We start from the raw sequence: 18,795 nt of genomic DNA on the forward strand, positions 1-18,795 counted from the left end.
GTAGCACAAGTCCTTAACTCCAGCACTGGAGAAGCAGGTGGATATTTGTGAGTCTCAGGACTATATTAAGAACTCAGTCTCAAATTTAAAAAATAACAATTAACATTAATAATAATAATAATAATAAAAACACTAAAATAATTAGAAAAGGCTGGGAAAGCTAGGCATGGCACCCCATGCTTGCAATCACAGTATTCTGGAGGCCAAGGCTAGAGGACTATAATGAGCATGAAGCCAGCATCAGCTACATGGGCTGGCATAGACCTGGAGTGATACCCTATCTCAAAATAAAACAAGAGAATTGGACGGGAAAAGCATTACGAAGAAACACGTTCATTTCAGCCTCTGCAGCTACTGCCATGTGGAGCAGGTGGAGGAGATGGGTGGAGTGGGCGATGCCAGGAGGCGGCTGGAGGATGCCTTCCTCTTCTCACACTCCTTGAATGCTATCTGATTTGGTTAATGTAATCTTTTTAAAAGCTGGTTTTTTACTTTGGGGTATGGTGGGGTGATATAACCGGGACGCTCAGCCCTCCTCTGTTTTTAACTAAGTTGCCCAGTTGGTCTTTAACTTGGCATTCTCCTGCCTCAGACTGCTGAGGCATAAAACACATGAACTTAAAACTTTACATAAAACTAACAGTTCATATAAGCTAAGTACCCCTGTAGGTCACACGGGTATGAAAATAGCTTTATCACACAGATTTCTTCTTGAAGATGTTATTTGAGAAAAAAAAGTATTCCTTGGACTTTCAACATATAAACAAAATAATGGGTTAAATCTTCAAAAACTTGAGCTGGATGCCATTAGTCTTTAGGGCTAAGGGAAGCATGGATGCACACTCCCAGAGCACCATGGTTCCTGAGGGAAGTCCTGTATGTCCTCATTCACCAGCTAAGAACAGTCAACTATAATAAGCTCATAAAAATCCTGAAAGGCTGCCCGGAGCCTGAAAATCTGATATGAAAATAGAGGACCAGGCAAAACAGATAAAAGACTATTGCACTTTAAAAGTCAATTCCACTTATTTCTGTAAAAGGACTTCGTGGGCCTATTTTCAGAGACCTCATGGATAATTTAAAAAGGAGGCAAGGGCAGAACCCAACAGAACCGAGGACAGAAAGAGGAAGAAAAGCACATCAAAACAAATAGCAATTCTTTTTCTTTGTGGCCTTTACAAGTGTCCAACCAACATGGAGGAAATGGAGGGGAAGAGGACACTGTTAGACAGATGCCAGTTTCCACGGCCCTGAAGGTACGGCTCTTACTAGTCTTGAACTCAGCAAGTATCTTTATGTTTGGCAAAATCAGTAACCCATTCTCTGCATTAAATAAATCGAATGCATAAAAAGGCAAACTAGTAAAGGTGAAATAAGTTGTTTTTTTTTAATGTTTGTTTTTACTGTGTGGGTGTGCATGCCGCAGGTGCACACGGAGGTCGGAGGCCGACTTTATGGAGTTGGTTCTCCCTCCAGCTTCCTTCACAGGGGTCCTCAGGCTTGCATGGCAAGGGCTTTGCTCACTGAGCCATCTCAAGGGTCCCAACTCATTCACACACACACATATATAATTTTTTTTTTTTTTTTTGAGACAGGGTCTTGCTATGCAGTCCAGGCTATCCTTGTACTCACTACGTAAACTAGCTTGGCCTGGAACTCTGGTGATCCTCCTGCCTCAGCCCAAGTGCTGGGACAACAGGCAGGAATCATCAGCATGGCATGTAAAGTGAACTTTAAAACAAAGTCACTTTGTAAGAATCCCACCTGACAACCTGAAATACAAGTACCCTGGATGTGCACTTACTCCAAGGTCTGACTCAACTTTCCTAAAAGGTGTTTATTAGGTTAAAAAGCACAGCCAAACTTTGAGTTATTTCCAAAGACACCTGGTAGCTCTAGACTGCAGCACCCCAGCTCTGATGTGTAGATACAGTGACAGGGACACATGTGGTTTGAGCTTCTGTGGAAAGCTGTTTCATGTTCCCCGATTCGTTACCCCGGTGAGACGCCCAGTACCAGAACTCATACACAACACCCGAACAAGCAAGCAGTAAACAGCTCAGCGGCGTACCACGTGCACTATCACAGTATTAATAAACCCGTGCCAACCTTCTCTTTCAGCTCCCCCAGGTAGGCAGTGTTCTGTCCAAGGATAGCCTCCGCAGACTCCTGGAAACACGTCACCCACTGATTCTCTTGAAAATCTGCAATGTTCACCTAAAAAACACAACTCTCTATTATTTCGGCCAATAAGTAACAAAAGGAAGATACACCAAGGAGATGACCTTTTCCTGTTTCCAAGGGAAAAAGACACTGCCATCACACACACACAGCCCCCAATTTTCATTGCTTCAACTGGATGGTTTCCCCTTACATGAAGAAGCATCCCGGGCTGGAGGGATGGCTCAGAGGTTAAGAACACTGGCTGCTCTTTCAGAGGTCCTGAGTTCAATTCCCAGCACCCATATGGTGGCTCACAACAATCTGTAATGATGCCCTCTTCTGGCCTGCAGGCAAACATGCTGTATATGTAATAAATAAATAAATCTTTAAAAAAAAAAAAAAAAAGAAGCATCCCGTTTCAGCCACCCTGTTGTTCACTGTTAGTACAATATCCAACAAATCACATGAGACTGTGCTCTCCGTCTAAATGCCAATGGCTTTGCCCCGGAAGTTTCGAATGAGCTCCCAACAGTGAGAGTGAGCTCGTCTCATTCTATTTTACTTTCTTATTCTCTCTCTCTCCACACCTGGCATCTTTTGGATTTTTGAGACACATATAAGGCCACCCAATCTGACCTCAAACTTGCTATGTAGTCAAAGCTGGCCTTGAACTCTCCTCCCATACACACAAGTGCTGAGTAGACATATGCCACCATGCTCAGCTATTTAAAAAAAAAAAACCACAAAGCCTAATTGTGCAGTCTAAGAAGGCCCAACTTACAATCTTCCTGCCTCAGCCTCCCAAGGGCCGAGTTCACATTTACACTTTTTTTTTTTTTAAATTTACAGTGTGTGTTGCATTATGTGTATGTGGTAGAGGCCGGAGGAGACTGACACTGTCTTCTACTGTTGCTGTCCACATCGTCTTTTGAGTCAGGGTCTCTCACTGAACAGAGCTCAGGAACTGGCTAGGCTGATGTCCAGTGAGCTCCAGGACCGAACTAAACCTGCACCCAGTCCTCATCCTGACGGTGTTCTTTTTGGTTTTCTTTTCTCACCCTAGCTCTGTACCCACTTCACTGGCAGCCACATCCCCACCCCCAAATTCTTTTTGCTTTGTTTTTTCTTTCTTTCGTTCGTTCGTTCGTTCGTTCGTTCGTTCGTTCGTTCGTTCGTTCGTTCGTTCATTCATTCATTCATTTTGGGGCATGGTTTCTCTGTGTAGCCTTGGTTGTCCTGAACTCAGAGATCCACCTGCCTCTGCCTCTAGTGATGGGATTAAAGGTGTGCGCCATCACTGCCTGGCTGTTTTGTTTTATTTCTTTGAGACCTGATCTCCTGTAGCCCAAGCTAGCCAGTTGGCCTTGAACTTGCTATGTAGTTGAGGATGACCCTGAATGTCTAATCCTCCTGTCTCCACCTACAAGTACGAGGATTACAGACATGTGCTACAAACCCAGCCTAAAAGCTGTAAATTCTAAGGTCTTTGTAGTCTTCTACTCACTACAGTGGCTCTTCACTAAAGGAAGTAACACAGAACAGAGGGGCATTTAAGCTGACTCCAACTTTACAAAGTAAACACCTTCACACAGCTGTAATACTGCTGATTATTGCTTCAGAATAAATTCCCTGTAGGTGGCTTCTGTATCAGGAAATAGGAACATTTTTAAGGCTGTGGCACATTACTGTCAAATCAAACCAAAGCCGAGTAAAGAGCAACAATCGTACCCGGGCACACTCCTCTAAAAAAACAGAGTATCCGTAAGAAAAATACCACAGGCGCTGGTTGTATAGATACAATTACTGCTCTCCAGAAATGCAATTTCAAATTCATTCATCTTCACAACAGTAAGGAGGCAAGCGCCAGGAACACTGTGACCACACAGCATCACAGAGGGCTGCCATTCGTCAGGGCAGCTCAATGCAACTTTTGGGCATAAGAAGCTTCAGGAGTATGAATAGTGCTGCTCAGCCGGGGCAAAGGCCCTACTTCCTTATTTACAGGGCAGCAGTAAGCTCCCTCACATGAACAGTGAGTTCCTTATCACGACCCACCTGGGTTCTATCGTAACCCCTCACCCCACCCCCACCCCTGGGTCTTGCCCGTGACAGCCAATCAATGAACACAATAAGGCTTCTCACTAACCATTCTACTCACCGACAAGATCATGCGGTATTTGAAGTTGGGGAACTCCCGGTCACACTTCTCACAGCGGTACAACCCATTCTGCTGGTCAATCACCTTCTTATTGCAGTCCTGGGTTGGGCAGGCCTGGTACATACAGTTCTCTTTTCGAAGAAACACCACCGTCGCCACGGTGCTGAAGTAGTCCGCCTACAGGAGAAAAGGATCACGAGACCCGAATCAGCAAGGTACACTGGGGCCTGGAAGAGGCCACTCGAGGCTGCCCTTACCTGCAAGTGGCAAGTGCACGTGTACTCTAGTTCCCATGCTCACAGACCGGTCACGGAGAATTGTTCACTCTGTGTTTGCTACATGCAAACCCACAGAGGCAATAAACCAGCACTCAGGCACTTTATATATACAGTGTTCTGCCTGCAGGCCAGAAGAGGGCACCAGATCTTTTTATAGATGGCTGTGAGCCACCATGTGGTTGTTGGGAATTGAACTCAGGATCTCTGGAAGAGCAACCAGTGCTCTTAACCTCTGAGCTGTCTCTCCAGCCCCACATTTTTTTTTTTTTAAGGCAGCATCTCACTAGCTAGCCTTGAACTCAAGAGATCTACCTGCCTCTGTCTCCAGAGTGTTGAGCCACCACACCTGGCCACATAATTCATTTTTATTTATGATTATTATTTGTTATATATGTGTATCTCCATGTGTATGATGATCACATGTATACTATTGCAGGTGAACACGTGCCATGGTGTGCTTGTGGAGACCAGAGGACAACTTTCAGGAGTCAGTTCTCTCCTTCCACTGTGGTTCTAGGGAACTCAGGTTTCCAGGATAGCAGGACAAGTGCCTTTAAACCTTTGACAGCCAAGTATCTTGCCAGCACATAGTACTTTAACAATGTACGTATTTCTTTTGTGTGTCTATGTATGTTTTGTATGATGTGCGTGCAGGTCAGAGGACAACTCGTGGGAGCTGGTGTTCTTCCTTCACCATGTGTCCTGCCGGGCTGGGGTCAGGCATGCTGACCCACTGAGTCACCTTGCTGGCCAAGCACACCGTTCTATACAATGACAGTGGTTTCTACCCCTATTTGAAGGGATCAGTGAGCTTTTCCTGTAACAAGCCAGAGAAAAACTTCAGGCCCAACAAGCCCTTGAGTCAGTCTCTCCTGGCACACTCCTCAACCTGCTGCTGCGGGGAAGACAACAGACAATAACATGAAATGGAAGATGATCCAATAAAAAACCATTTTTTTTTTTTTGAGACAGGGTTTCTCTGTGTAGCCCTGGCTGTCACTGTGTAGACCTAGAACTCACTCTGTAGATCAGGCTGGCCTCAAACTCAGAGATCCACCTGCCTCTGCCTCCAATATTAAAGTCATGCACCATCACCACCCAGCACAATAAAATTTTATTGACAATGACAGACAGTGAGGAGTTCACAGCCTTGGCCAGCAACTCCTGGACTGAATAAAGTTCAAGAGAATGCCTAAGTACCCATGACCAAGACCTTGTAAACAGAGGTGTCCCTGGTAAGGAACGCAGAAGGACTAAGTCAGGTGAAGGGCTCTGTATACCTGCTTTCCTCTGGACCCCACACAGACGCTCTCACGTGGTCCATGTTCTTTGTTCAGGTTCAATGTCAAGTAACTGCAGAAGCCAGGTATACCCTGAATTCAGAGCTAGGCTTCCAACCACTGGGCTTTTTTAAAAATTAGTTCTAGCTATCCTGGAACTCTCTCTACAGACCAGGCTAGCCTCGAACTCAAAGATCCACTTGCCTCTGCTGCCCATGTGTTGAGATTAAAGGCATTTGCCATCATACCTGGCTCACACTGGATCTACTTGATGTCTCAGACCAGAGGGACAAAACAATGTGGCCATTTAAAAAGACTGTGCTAGTGCCTAGTTCAGAGAGCTTTAGGGCTGCGGGGGGAAGCTCAGTGGAAGAGCTGGCCTAGCATGCACGAGGTGTGGGGTTAACCCTCAGCTCCACAGAACTGAATACATAAGAAGGCTTGAGGGGTGGAGAGATGACCAGCCGTTAAGAGCACTGGTCGCTTTTGCAGAGGACCCAAGTTCAGTTCCCCAGCACCCACACGGTGGCTCTCCACCATCTATAACTCCAGTCTAGGGCATCTGATGCCTTCTTCTGAACCTCTCGGGCATCAGCCACTCATCTGGTTCACATTCAGGGAGAACATTCATACACGTAAAGTAAAAACACTGAGGAGAAGGAAAGCTTAGGCCTATGTGCCGGGGTTCAAGGGTGAAGGCACCTGCTGCCAAGCCGGATGACGTGAGTCTGGTCCCTGGGACCCACAGGGAGAGCTGAGTTTGAGTTCTATACATTGCAGTGGAAAATGCATGCCCTACTCCCAAATAAAACATAACTTAAAAAAATTGTCAAGAGAAGCTGTAGAGAAATAAATCTTAGGAGAACACCTAAAGAGTGTCTCTGTATTTCCAGGTCAGAGGCAGACTCAAAGCCTGAGCCGCAGACAGGTGTCCTGTATGCTCCGTTCTGACCGCACACTGTCTGTCTTTAGTTTCAGAGAGCCACTGGGTGACAAGGGAGACAGAAGCCAGCCAGTGTTTAATTCTCAAGCTGTTCCGTAATAGTATTATAAGTTGCTGTGGATGACAATGACGGATCGCGTGCACAGCGAGACGCGACAGTGAGGAAGAAAACCCACACTGTATATGACGACAATAAAGCGCAGCAGCGAGTGATATTTAGGGACACAATAGAAATAAATGATTCAAATATCCAACAGAACGCAGGTTAGGCCAAGGGAGGAAGACGATCATTAAGTAAACACTGAAATAGAAGCTGCAACGAAAGGCAAACACCTGAGCCCGTCCTTGGCAGGAGAGCAGTGGCTCTCCACCTACGACTCAGGCTGAAACACAGAGGAGCTGCCTGATGCCGGACAGCCTCAATTACACTCTGCTCAAAACCCAACACGGACCTGAGGTCAGTTCACACTACACTGCAGAGTCTGGTCATCACCATTTCCTCAGGATCCAGGGACTCTTCCCACTTTTCTGCCTCACACCAGAGGCTACAACACACCCCTCAGCACACACAGCCTCTACACCGGCAGTGACTGAGAGACGCCAACGAGAAGCAGTTAACTGGCGCTCTGGAGCAGGGCTCTGGGGCTACCAAGGCTCTGGGGTCCCAGATGAGAACACAGCCCTGAGCTAGTACCTGAAAGCAGATTTAAAAACACAACCCTCTGTCGCTCGCTTTCTGGTGTTCTGTGAAGTGAGATGTAAGGTACCTTATCACCCTGGCCCAGGTTCTCCGATTTAGCCTCATACAAGGTCTTCCAGTTGGTATTGCTCCCTCCGGCGCCTCCACTCTTGAGGTCAGAGATGGAAACACCGTCTAAGGCTTGTCCTTCTGAGTCGAACCTTAAAAAAAAAAAAAAAAAAGCAATGGTGACAGGAACTTTGCATCCTTCTCAAATGTGCTGTGTGGATATACCAGCCAGGAGCGCTCTACCCTCACCTGGGGCCCGACACACCTTAGTCCACTGAAGAAATGCAATGGCCTTCCTTTTGATCTCACTGGCTTTGATGGACCCCCCCCCCCAGCTTCAGTATAAACAATGCCAAAGAGCCACAGACCCCTTCCCCAAACTGGGCTGCATATCAAACACTGTGACCAAAGTCAGCAACAGAAGAAATACTGGCAGTCCCCGGGCTTCGAGCCTTCACCTCAATCACTGAAATGTATCAGATGAAAAGGGACATTTCTGTTTCATGAGTCAGCCAAAACTGTTTTCATGGCGGAAAATCTTTTAAGCCTAATCAGTCATAGAACTCAACGTACTTCATCAGAAGGCATTATCTGCCTTGTTAGAGATTCGTTTTTTCAGTGAGAATTTGTTTATGCAAATACCAAGGTTAAATTCATTTATATAACATTATTATTAAAACTGACTGCACTCTGTTCAAAGACCAACATGGACCCGAGGTCAGTTCACTACACTGCCGAGCCTCCTGACCATCCACTGGCTACCGTGGAGGAAGAGAGACCAGGCAGAAGGCAGCAAGAACATGCAAGGGGCAGAGCAGTGAGGCTGAGGTTAAAAACATACGAGCAGGGTGCAATGGTGCACGCCTTTAATCCCAGCCTTTGGGAGGCAGAGGCAGGCGGATCTCTGAGTTCCAGGCCAGCCTGGTCTACACAGAGAAACCCTGACTCAAAAAAACACAAATATATCAAACACCCAAGTGGTAGGTAACTGTATGCTAGCCACATACAGAACTGACGCCCTAAAAAGAGACCGCCCAGCCGGGCGTTGGTGGCGCACGCCTTTAATCCCAGCACTCGGGAGGCAGAGCCAGGCAGATCTCTGTGAGTTCGAGGCCAGCCTAGGCTACCAAGTGAGCTCCAGGAAAGGCGCAAAGCTACACAGAGAAACCCTGTCTCAAAAAACCAAAAAAAAAAAAAAAAAGAGACCACCCAGAGTGGCCGCTGCCCTAGGCCACAGGTCGCCACCGTCTGACCATAAGGCAAGCAGCCACATCTGACAGGGGATGGAGTCCATAATCTGCTTCACTACTAGCCGCACAAGTTTACAGTTTCCAAAACTTTACCAAGACATTTGCCACCAAAGACAGCTCATCAGGAGTAAACAGAGCAAGGAGATGGGCAGCCCTTCTTCTAACAAAATTCCACCCCATCAGTGCCAAGATCTAAACGTTGCTAATGTTTGTCTGGGTGGAGTGTGTGCACTGGATTTCTCACAGATCAATGACAGGATATTCTGTTCAGGGGACAGACATGCCTTTCTGTGTTTTCTGTGATCAGTTGCTGACAGTGAAATATGAACACCTTAATGTGGGCATGCAATTAACCTGGAGTTGTGCTCAGAGCCTGGAAGAAAGTCAACCAACAAAAACAAACCAACAACATGATTGTTCCTAGTTAGACTATTATGGGATTCTGTCATATAATGCAATGCTAGCTCTCAGCACAGTTAAATAGATGGATGTAGACAAGGGTGGAGTAGGTGATACAGATACTCCAGGAGATGTTCTATCAAATTATTCTATCAAATATTACTGTTACTGGTGTATATCAAACTCAAAACAAAAATGAGGAGCATAAAATATAAGCTATTTCTTGAGTTCCCTAAACTCTAAGTCACAGCTTCCATGGAAACCGCCCCCTATTCCTCCCCTCCCCCCTCGCAGACTACAGCTATACAAATGACTTAAGCTTGGGCTGGGTAAAGTATTCTCTTTGCCCACATCAATTCTTCACATGACATTCTCAGGATGAAGTGCTCTTCTAAGGCAGAGTTTTAATGCCTTAAAAAACTAGATACGGTGTGGGGATTTTAACAAGCTCTCCTCATCTCTTGAGTGCTTTGGGAATAACGATGTAAGGCCAACAAAAAGCCCATTGTTCCCACCATGCTTTGTACGAGACCAGCGAATACACATCACTGGAGATGTGACCAGCTCCAGAGACTCCACAGAGTGAAAAAGTACATTCTACCCCCACATCAGCTGCCCACAGCTCAAACCTAGGAGCAAAAGATGCTCTGGACACATTCCTCCAGCGTGCAGCTGCTAAAGCCTTGCCGTACCCGGCTTTCGGGGATCAAGGTCAGCACGCAGTACTTACATTCTAATTGCTTTCTCTGACTCTCTAGGTTCATCGGGGATTATGGGTTTGTCAGTTTAAGGGCTTCAGGCCACCATCTCAGAAGGCATAATGCCTCCAAGAAATACAGGAACCACTGCACTCCATAGCAAAGGCTCGGCAGAAGCTCACATGCTGGTGGAAATCAGCTCTTCTCAAAGCCTGAGCCCAAGTGACCGCTTAGCGAGGTCCACGAAACCTACCATCCACGAAGCTTATAGGCCTCTGGGATGTCAGGATTCACAATGACAGTGCTAGACGACAGGACAGAGAGGCTCCGCCCACCAAAGTCAGAGAGCCGGGCTCCTTTAATAGCCATCACAGGCTGCCTGGACCCGTCAAACTTGTCGGCCTGCAAAGCAAAGCACACAGCAAGCATCACTGGCATTTTCATGGAGAACAGTCAGCAGCAGTGAATACTGTCGATGTATGTGGACTCTGTAAGACAGACCTCACACTCACGAAGCTGCTCAGACTTCCATGAAACTTATCTATCTCTCCTTCCTGAGGGAGAGTAAGGGACATTCCCCTGCGGGAAGCTGAAGTAACCGATCATTTCACACAAGTAAAGGATTTCAAGTAAATGCTGGACGGCACAACCCTTTGTCCCTCTGGAGCTAAAGCCCCACGGCCCAGAGGGACAAGCACCCCCAGACTGTCGACGCAAGGACTCACGTCTTCTCCCCAGAGAGTTGCAGTCACCACTTTCCCTGACATGTCCATCAGATAGATGTTTCTCTTAGCAACTTCTCTGTTGGTAGACTTCACTGTGATTTTAGTGGACTCTTCATAGCTCTTGCAGATCCCGAGTATGTCTGAAACACGAAACAGCCTGTGTGTGGCAGCACAGTTCAAGGCCCCTCTTCAAACACACCCCGGGGGTGCCCGGCAAGTGTGTTAGCTGGGCACCACCCCAAACACCACGCTTCGCCCTCCACCCTGGACGGACCTACAAGTGAGTCTTTAGACTTGCTCTCTAGGTCACCGATCCCTGTGAAATCAAACTGAACGGTGGGTAAGTGATGGCCATCTTCACAGGGAAGGACAGAAGTCTCGTTATTGAAGGTCATCTCATAGTCGTTTTTAACAGCCGAGAACTGCTTGTTAGCGATCTTCAGGGTGCCTTTCGAGAAATAATACACCTGCAAAAGAGGCCAAGTCAGGGAGTGCTGGTGACTCCATCAAAACCCTTCCCACAATGCAACCTGCCCACTGTGCTCACGGCCCTTACTGGCCTGATGTCGGCTCCCACTCATCGCGGTCTTACCTTGTTCACTTCGATGAGGGGAAAGAACTTGTCCACCTGCTCATTGAAAGCAGTCGCTCTGATTTCACCCTGCAAAGCAAGGGAGAGCACACTGGAACTGTGCTGCGCGACACTGAACAGCACTGAGATAACATCTCTGGTGCAGCACTCGAGTGTAAAGAGACCCCAGAGGGCTGCAGACATTCCAGAAACCTGCATACACAGCCACACTTTCAAGCTATCAGTTCTGATAAAACAAGAGAAGTTCACCTAGCTGAGCCCATGGATATGACTGAACCATCTCAGTTAAAAATGTAAATAAGGAGGCTGGCAAGATGGCCCAGCAGATAAAGGGAGGCCCCTGCTGTGCAAACAAACCTGGCCACCCCAATCCCTGGAACCTATGTAGAGGTGGAAGGCCACCAAGTTGTTCTCGAGCCTTTACACATACACACACACACACACACACACACACACACACACACACACACACACACTCACACTCTCTCTCAAATAATTTTTAAAATGTTATCTAAAACATTTTTAAGAGGAAGAGTTTAATATTCCAATAATGAAAACAAGAAGTTCTGGATCCTGAATGACAGGCTCCAAGCCCACGGGAAAGCGTGCTGAACCCCGATGATTCAGCAGTCCGTCTTTCTCACGCCTGCAACCTAAATGATGGGGTACTTCACAGTCAGGAGCTGCTGCCAAAAACGCTCTAACAAGTCATGCTTTCAAGGTGCTCTCGATTTGATTTCACTGTTACTTTTCTGTCAGGCAATATGTTACAGATGGGTAAGAAACTTGACGAAATGGCTGAAATCTTATCCAGACAAGCTGCAGGAAAAGAGTTTCCGATCCCGAATCTGCCATCACAGTTAAGATACTTGCCATGCCACACCACAACAAGAGGAAGAGGAGGGAGAGAGAGCCAAGTTTCTGACCTCACAGTGTCATCTGTTTATTTTATATGTGTGGGTGCTTTGCTGACACCCACACATCTATGTGCATCACTTGTATGCTTGATGCCTGAAGGGAGGCCAAGAGGGGATGCTGGACCCCTGCAACAGGAATCAGAGGTGGTTATGAGCCACCACGTGGGTGCTGGGAATTGAACCCAGGTCCTCTGGAAGACCAGCTCTCCAGCCCCTGCATTTTGCTTTAAGTAAAGGATAAGGAGTGTGTATGGTCAGAAATCACATCCACAAAGTAGTCACAGCTGAGCAGCTGCTGCCCGCCTTCTGCTGGAGGCAAACGCCCCGTTCTGCAGCAGGTGTCCCACCCCAGGACTTTAAGCCTCCAGCAACGTAGTGAGAGCTGCCTACTGACTTCTATCGTTACAAAAGCTTTCCTTGAGGAGTGCTTTATCTGATGGTTAGCCCTACACCTGAGATGGCATCAACAATCTACAACAGCCAGATGGTGGTGTTGCACACCTTTAATCCCAGCAACTCAGGAGACAGAGGCAGGCGGATCTCCAAGTTTGAGGCTAGCCTGGTCTACAGAGCTAGTATCAGGACAGCCAGGGCTACACAGAGAAACCCTGCTTCAAAAAACAAAAAACAACAAACAAACAAACAAACAAACTACAATAGACGGAAAACCACAGTGACAACCATATTTCTTTCTGGCGAACTGGCATTTGGCACTTCATGGTCTTAGAGGCCAACACCTTCCCACATGGCACATACTCACACTTTCATCTACGAGTTCTATAGAGAAAAGCTTCCCTTCTCCTCGGGAATTGCTCCAGGTACGGATCTGACTTTTGTTGGTGACACGGGCACAAATAGTCCACCTAAAAACCAAACAGATGACAGTAGTGTGTGTAGTCTTTCTTACTCGGAATAGAGATCAGCAGAAATCATCTCCCTGTGGCCTTTCTTCTCTTATGCACAGTTCATCTGTCAATACTAGCTGTATTTTAATCCAGCTAATTAAAACCCTAAGATGACATACAGGTTTGACAGTTTACAGAATAAGCAAACAGTAAAATATATCAGGTAGTTTAACACTAGCTCATTCTCCTGTCAAATAAGTAAATTTATAAACCCTCTCCCTTCCTCAAAAAACATCACCAAGGCAACAATATCCCTTTAATGAAGGGTTCCAAGGGAAAAAAATGCAGTTATACCAGCAATTATATTTTGCCACTATTTTCAATTACAGGAACTAACACAATCACTATCAAATGTCTGCCTCATTTCCAATGCATGCCAAATATAAATTCAAGCCTACAAGGCATGACATTCACAGGCCACCAAAAGAAAGCACCCTAAAGTGGCATGACCCTAGAGAGAAGCCACTAAAAAAGGAGTCCCTAAACCCCAATCTCAGCCTGGTGCCCATCTTGAAAACAGAACTTGAGCACACTGATTTCCTTATTTAGAATTTTGCAGGGGAAATTATCTCCCCTATTTTACTAAATATTGTAGGATAAATAAGAACATATCTTAAAGAATTCTGGAGGGGAAAAAAAGCCCACTAATGCTCAATGCTTTAATTAATTTTTAATGCAAAAAAGTATTATCAAAGAAATCCATGCTTGGGGCATATTAATGTGGTTAATACAAACAGGACAGATGACCTTAGCCAAATTAAATTATAGTAACAAGTGTTGGACTAAAAGTCATCGATTTATACGAGATGAAATGTGAATTAACACAAAGTATATATAATTTTATTCCTAAGCCTACCAGATGATTCTTTAATCTGTAAATAATTTGAACCTCAAAGTTTTCAAAAATGACAAACCTCCATAGGCTGTGGCAGAATGCTATTTTTGCCAATCAAAGATTGATAAAAGTGTTAAAGGTTGCACAATTTGTATCCTTCTTTAGCTCAGAAAAATAAGAAAGACATCCTTTGTGGTAGTGACCCAGAAGTTCACACGTAAGTCACACAAGAGCACACCATTTGGTAACAGGTCCCACGCTTGTCCCATGCGACAACTCACTTGGATTGATAAGGGGTGAGGCTGGCGATGGGCACCACTTTGGACTGTGTCCCTCCTGAAGGCTGTAGCAGGCCAGTTCCAGCAGGTTTTCCAAATGGCTTTGAGGCACCATAAGCCTTAGCTGCAGTGGAACCTGTATAAACACACCGAGAAAGGGCAATCATTTTGTTTTTATTTCTTGAAGTGTAAGTGTGTGTGCATGCTAACTGGTGCACATGCTACGGCACGTATGTGGAAGTCAGATGATAATCTGACAGGTTCTCTTTGTTCTTTCCACTGCATAAGCCAGGTTAGCGGCTCCCCGAGCTTCCAGGGATTGTCCTGTCTCCACCTCTGATCTCCCAAGGGTGCTGTCATTAGAGATGCTATCGCTACTACATTTGGCTTTTATGTGGGTTCTCAGGATTTGAACTCAGATCTTTATGATTGTAAAACAAGTGCTTTTATCCGGTAAGTCACCTCCCCTGTCAGACAACCATTACTTTATTTAAGTTTGAAATCAATTCTCATTATGGCCATGCCACGGGAAAGGTTCGAAGCTAAGGAGCCAGTAAAGGACACCTATCACCAATGTGTCTTCCCAACACCGCCCCAGGGTAGGAAGTCTAGGATGAAATCTACAGGGTGGGAACAGAGACTAAGTGCCAGTTTTTGGTCACAATACAAACGGGTAGCCCAGTCCTATGACCTCCTTGCTTCCCTTTTCCACGACACAGCTGTTCTTCATGCAGCAAGAGCACAATGTCTATTTACAAATGAGATCCTGCCTATGCACATCATTATCTAGAAAGCTTCAGCTTCCGAAAACCAAAATCTAATTTCAATAATCTCCCTCCTCCTATACCAAAATGCTTTTCAGAAAGATTTACTTTACCTTTTGCGTGTGTGCGTGCGTGCGTGCGTGCGTGCGTGCGTGCGTATGTGTCTGGGTGTCTGCAGAGGCATCAGATCCCTTGGAGCTGGAGTTACAGGCAGTTGTGAGCTGCCTGATATGGATGCTGGGAATCAAACTTAGGTCCTTTAGAAAAGCAATATATGCTCTTAACTGTTGAGCTATCTCATCTCTCCACGGCCCCTAAACCTCTTGAGGCAGGGTTTCACTAGGTAGCCTTGGCTGGCCCAAGTGCTGAACTATGCCTGGCCTTTTAAAAAGACTTTTTATAGTTGGGTATGGTGGCAATACCTTTAGCCTCAGCACTTGGAAGGCAGAGGCAGGTGGGTATTTAAGTTCAAGGCCAGCCTGGTCTATAGAGTTTTCCAGGACAGCCAGGGGTACACAGAGAAACACTGTATCAAAAAATTAAAAAAAAAAAAAATATATAAAATAAAAATAAAAATAAGGGCTGGAGAGATGGCTCAGCGGTTAAGAGCACTGGCTGTTCTTCTAGAGGACCTGAGTTCAATTCAAAGCAACCACATGGTGACTCACAACCATCTGTAATGAGATCTGGCGCCCTCTTTTGGCATTCAGACATACATGCAGACAGAGCACTGTATACATAATAAATACATTAAAAAATGATTTAAAAAATTTACTATTATGATATATACATGTGTGTTTGATGGATCTATGGGGATGGGGGTATATGTGGGCAGAGGACAACTCTGTGAAGTTGACTGTTTCCTTCCGCTGTGGGCTCTGGAGGTTCAGTAAGGATGGTCAGGCACTTTTACCAGCTGAGCTTATCTTGCAGGCCCCAAATTAAAAAAAAAAAAAAGACAGAGTTTGGCTAAAGAGAAGGAATCCATTTCCTGAGCTTCCACATAGTGCGGCATGGACCACACTACTCCCAGATTCTCAAGTTTTCTGCTCTGGGGAGTCAGAAGTGACAATGTTCCTTTAAGATGATACAGGAAACACACACACACAGCAGAAAGAGTATGTCCCTGTGTGTGCACATACACATAAGATAAAAATCCCACCATTTCAGGTCTGGTGATATAGCTCAGTGGTAGAACACTTGTCTAGCACCCACAGGGTACTGGGTTCAATGGTGAGGGACCAGCCCCACAATTTCATTAAAGATACAAAAGCATCCATTCATTCATTTAATATTTTTATACCAGGGAGCCACCTGCCACATACATCTAGTCCATTTTCTATTACTTCTAGTTTAGGGAACATTAACTGATGATTAAAAATAAATTTCAGCCTGGCGGTGGTGGCGCATGCTTTTAATCCCAGCACTTGGGAGGCAGAGCCAGGTGGATCTCTGTGAGTTCGAGGCCAGCCTGGTCTACAGAGCGAGATCCAGGAAAAGCGCAAAGCTACACAGAGAAAACCTGTCTTGAAAAAACCAAAAAAAAAAAAATTCAGTATCAGGCAAAGAAATACAAATGAATAGGACAAGTCTGTGGAGGGAGAGGGAGGAGTGATTCACTGTTTGAATTTCAGCCAAAGAAGGGGCTTTTCAATCACTTATCATTTTACAGAATTCATTTCATCATCTCCTTCAGCCATTTACAGTGTCAGAGCTGAGTATAAGTGTAACTCACGGAGATGGGGAGGTGAGAGGTTTACATATTACAGGGATTAACTAAAAACAATGAGGACTGATAGGGAAACCTGTATGTCCTCAAAGTCTCATGGAAACTCAGTGGCATCTTAACTCTACTTTTTAAGGAACGTGCATTAAAAAAAAAAAGGGGGGGGGGAGATGGCTCAGCAGATCCAAGTGCCCGTCACCAACCCTGGAGACCTAGGTTCAATCCCCAGGACACACAACTGACTCCAGCAAGCTGTCTCCTGGTCTCCACTTGCACACTGGCGCTCACAGGCAAAATAAATAAATAAATAAATAAATAAATAAATAAATAAATAAATAAATAAATAAACAAACAAATAAATAAATAAATCTTAAGTATAATTAAAATAGAAAGAGTTGAAAAGGAAGAAGGCAGCATGATGTGGCAACAAAAACCAGTAACAACAAACTCTGAAAGTAAATTCAGCCATCTTCTACGGACCACAGTTTCCAAGGGTGGCATCCCAGACAGAGAGGCTCCTAAAAACGAAGGCCAGGAAGTACACCAATCCCATCAAGCTCTGCTACAGAGAAAGTTAAAAGGGAGAAAACATAGGAGCCACGGCCCACAGGACCAACTCTGTCTCAAGGGAAGTGATAAAAACCCTGAGAGCCTCCAATGAGAAACTTGGGGATAAACCAAATCAAACAAGTGGATGGTCACCGCAAAAAGTAAGAACTTAATTGGAATTATTCTTTGCAGCCTACCATGAATGGAAATTTTTGTTTGTTTGTTTTGAGAGTCTCATGTAACCCAGGCTGGCCTTGAACTTGCTATGTAGTGGAGAATGACCTTGAACTCCTGATCCCCCTACCGTAGTCTACCTCTAAGTGCTGGCCTAGGTTACTGTGCCTGAACCATAAAGAGAACTTTGAAAACTGATCAGTCTCAGAGTAAATTTATTTTATTATTATTATTATTATTATTATTATTATTATTATTATTATTATTATTATTTAGTTTTTGGTGGTTCAAGACAGGGTTTCTCTGTGTAGCCTTGGCTGGCCTTGAACTCACAGAGATGTGCCTGCCTCTGCCTCCCGAGTGCTGAGATTAAAGGCGTGCGCCGCCGCCACCCAGCTTAGAGTAAATTTTAAAACACTATTTTGATCTTGACCCATCACTTCGGATACCCTTGAGTAACTCTTACCCATTCCCAAGCTCCCATTCTGCGGCTGGGGCTTGCTGGCTGGTGGTGTGGCTGCTGAGGCTGGTGAAGGGGCTACTTGTTGCTGCCCGTGTCCTGGAAATCCAAAGAAAGGCCGTTTCAGTGCAAACCCAGTCAAGAGATTTCAGTGTGAGGGTAAGTACCCTAGGAAACCCCACTCCTTCAGCTTTTAGAGGGTCAGAATACACACTGGATGTCCAGCTACACACCACGCATTTGCAAAGAGCTTGCTTTTTTGTCTTGTGTATAGTAAAGGTTGCTTCCATTTACCTTTCAACTGTTCAGAATTGACAGCTTTCAGTTTTAATGAGGTTTTCCCTAAAGCCTTGCCCATTTCTCCTGCAAGAACCCGCAGTAAAGTCACTGGGCTGAATTTGTGATAGCACCACTATTTCCATAGCAACAAATCGATGTCATCAACAGGATAGTGTGCTCATGGCAGGATCCATCAGAAGAGAAAGCTGGGTGGTAAGGAAACCTAAAAGCAGTTCAACTGTCCCTCAAGTGCTGGAGCTTCAAAGGAAGAGGAGACGCTGAGAAAGGACTCCACCCTCCCCCAGACAAAGCAGCCTTATTCTGCAACTGACAGCTGGTGGAAAATACGAGCTGAAAGAGTCTCCGGTACCGTGAAGTGCTAGTGAACTGTCACAGCGGGGAGAGATGAGAACGAGTTCAGAAGCAGCCGTGTCAAGGCAACAGGGAGATAAAAAGGAGGGAAATGAACATGTCTCTCAAGCAGAAAATAAGAAACGCCACACCGCGAGAGTATGTATTTGCCCTTCACCCTTTATACAAATGTTTATGAAGTTGAAGAACGTTAAAGTTGTAAACTGCATACCTCTATGTTTTAAAATAACAAATTTGTGGAGTTGGATTTCATCTCTGTGATTGGTCTGAAGGCCAAAGTCATCCTCATTTGGGCTGCTCAC

General features: G+C 45.4%; 1 protein-coding gene across 1 annotated transcript in view; it reads right to left on the reverse strand.

Moving 5' to 3' along the window:
• Positions 1–18,795, reverse strand: part of Rpa1 (replication protein A1) — a 53,546-nt gene that overhangs the window by 3,543 nt on the left and 31,208 nt on the right. The window contains exons 6-15 of the mRNA XM_006977382.4: positions 17,849–17,941; positions 14,173–14,305; positions 12,912–13,014; positions 11,235–11,303; positions 10,917–11,109; positions 10,643–10,782; positions 10,171–10,319; positions 7,590–7,722; positions 4,322–4,498; positions 2,110–2,217 (exon numbers count right to left, since the gene is read on the reverse strand). Of these exons, the coding sequence (XP_006977444.1) occupies positions 2,110–2,217; positions 4,322–4,498; positions 7,590–7,722; positions 10,171–10,319; positions 10,643–10,782; positions 10,917–11,109; positions 11,235–11,303; positions 12,912–13,014; positions 14,173–14,305; positions 17,849–17,941 (1,298 nt within the window). The remainder of the gene's footprint in view (positions 1–2,109; positions 2,218–4,321; positions 4,499–7,589; positions 7,723–10,170; positions 10,320–10,642; positions 10,783–10,916; positions 11,110–11,234; positions 11,304–12,911; positions 13,015–14,172; positions 14,306–17,848; positions 17,942–18,795) is intronic.

This window comes from Peromyscus maniculatus, chromosome 8 (genome assembly GCF_049852395.1).
Source record: "Peromyscus maniculatus bairdii isolate BWxNUB_F1_BW_parent chromosome 8, HU_Pman_BW_mat_3.1, whole genome shotgun sequence".
Lineage (NCBI taxonomy): Eukaryota > Metazoa > Chordata > Mammalia > Rodentia > Cricetidae > Peromyscus > Peromyscus maniculatus.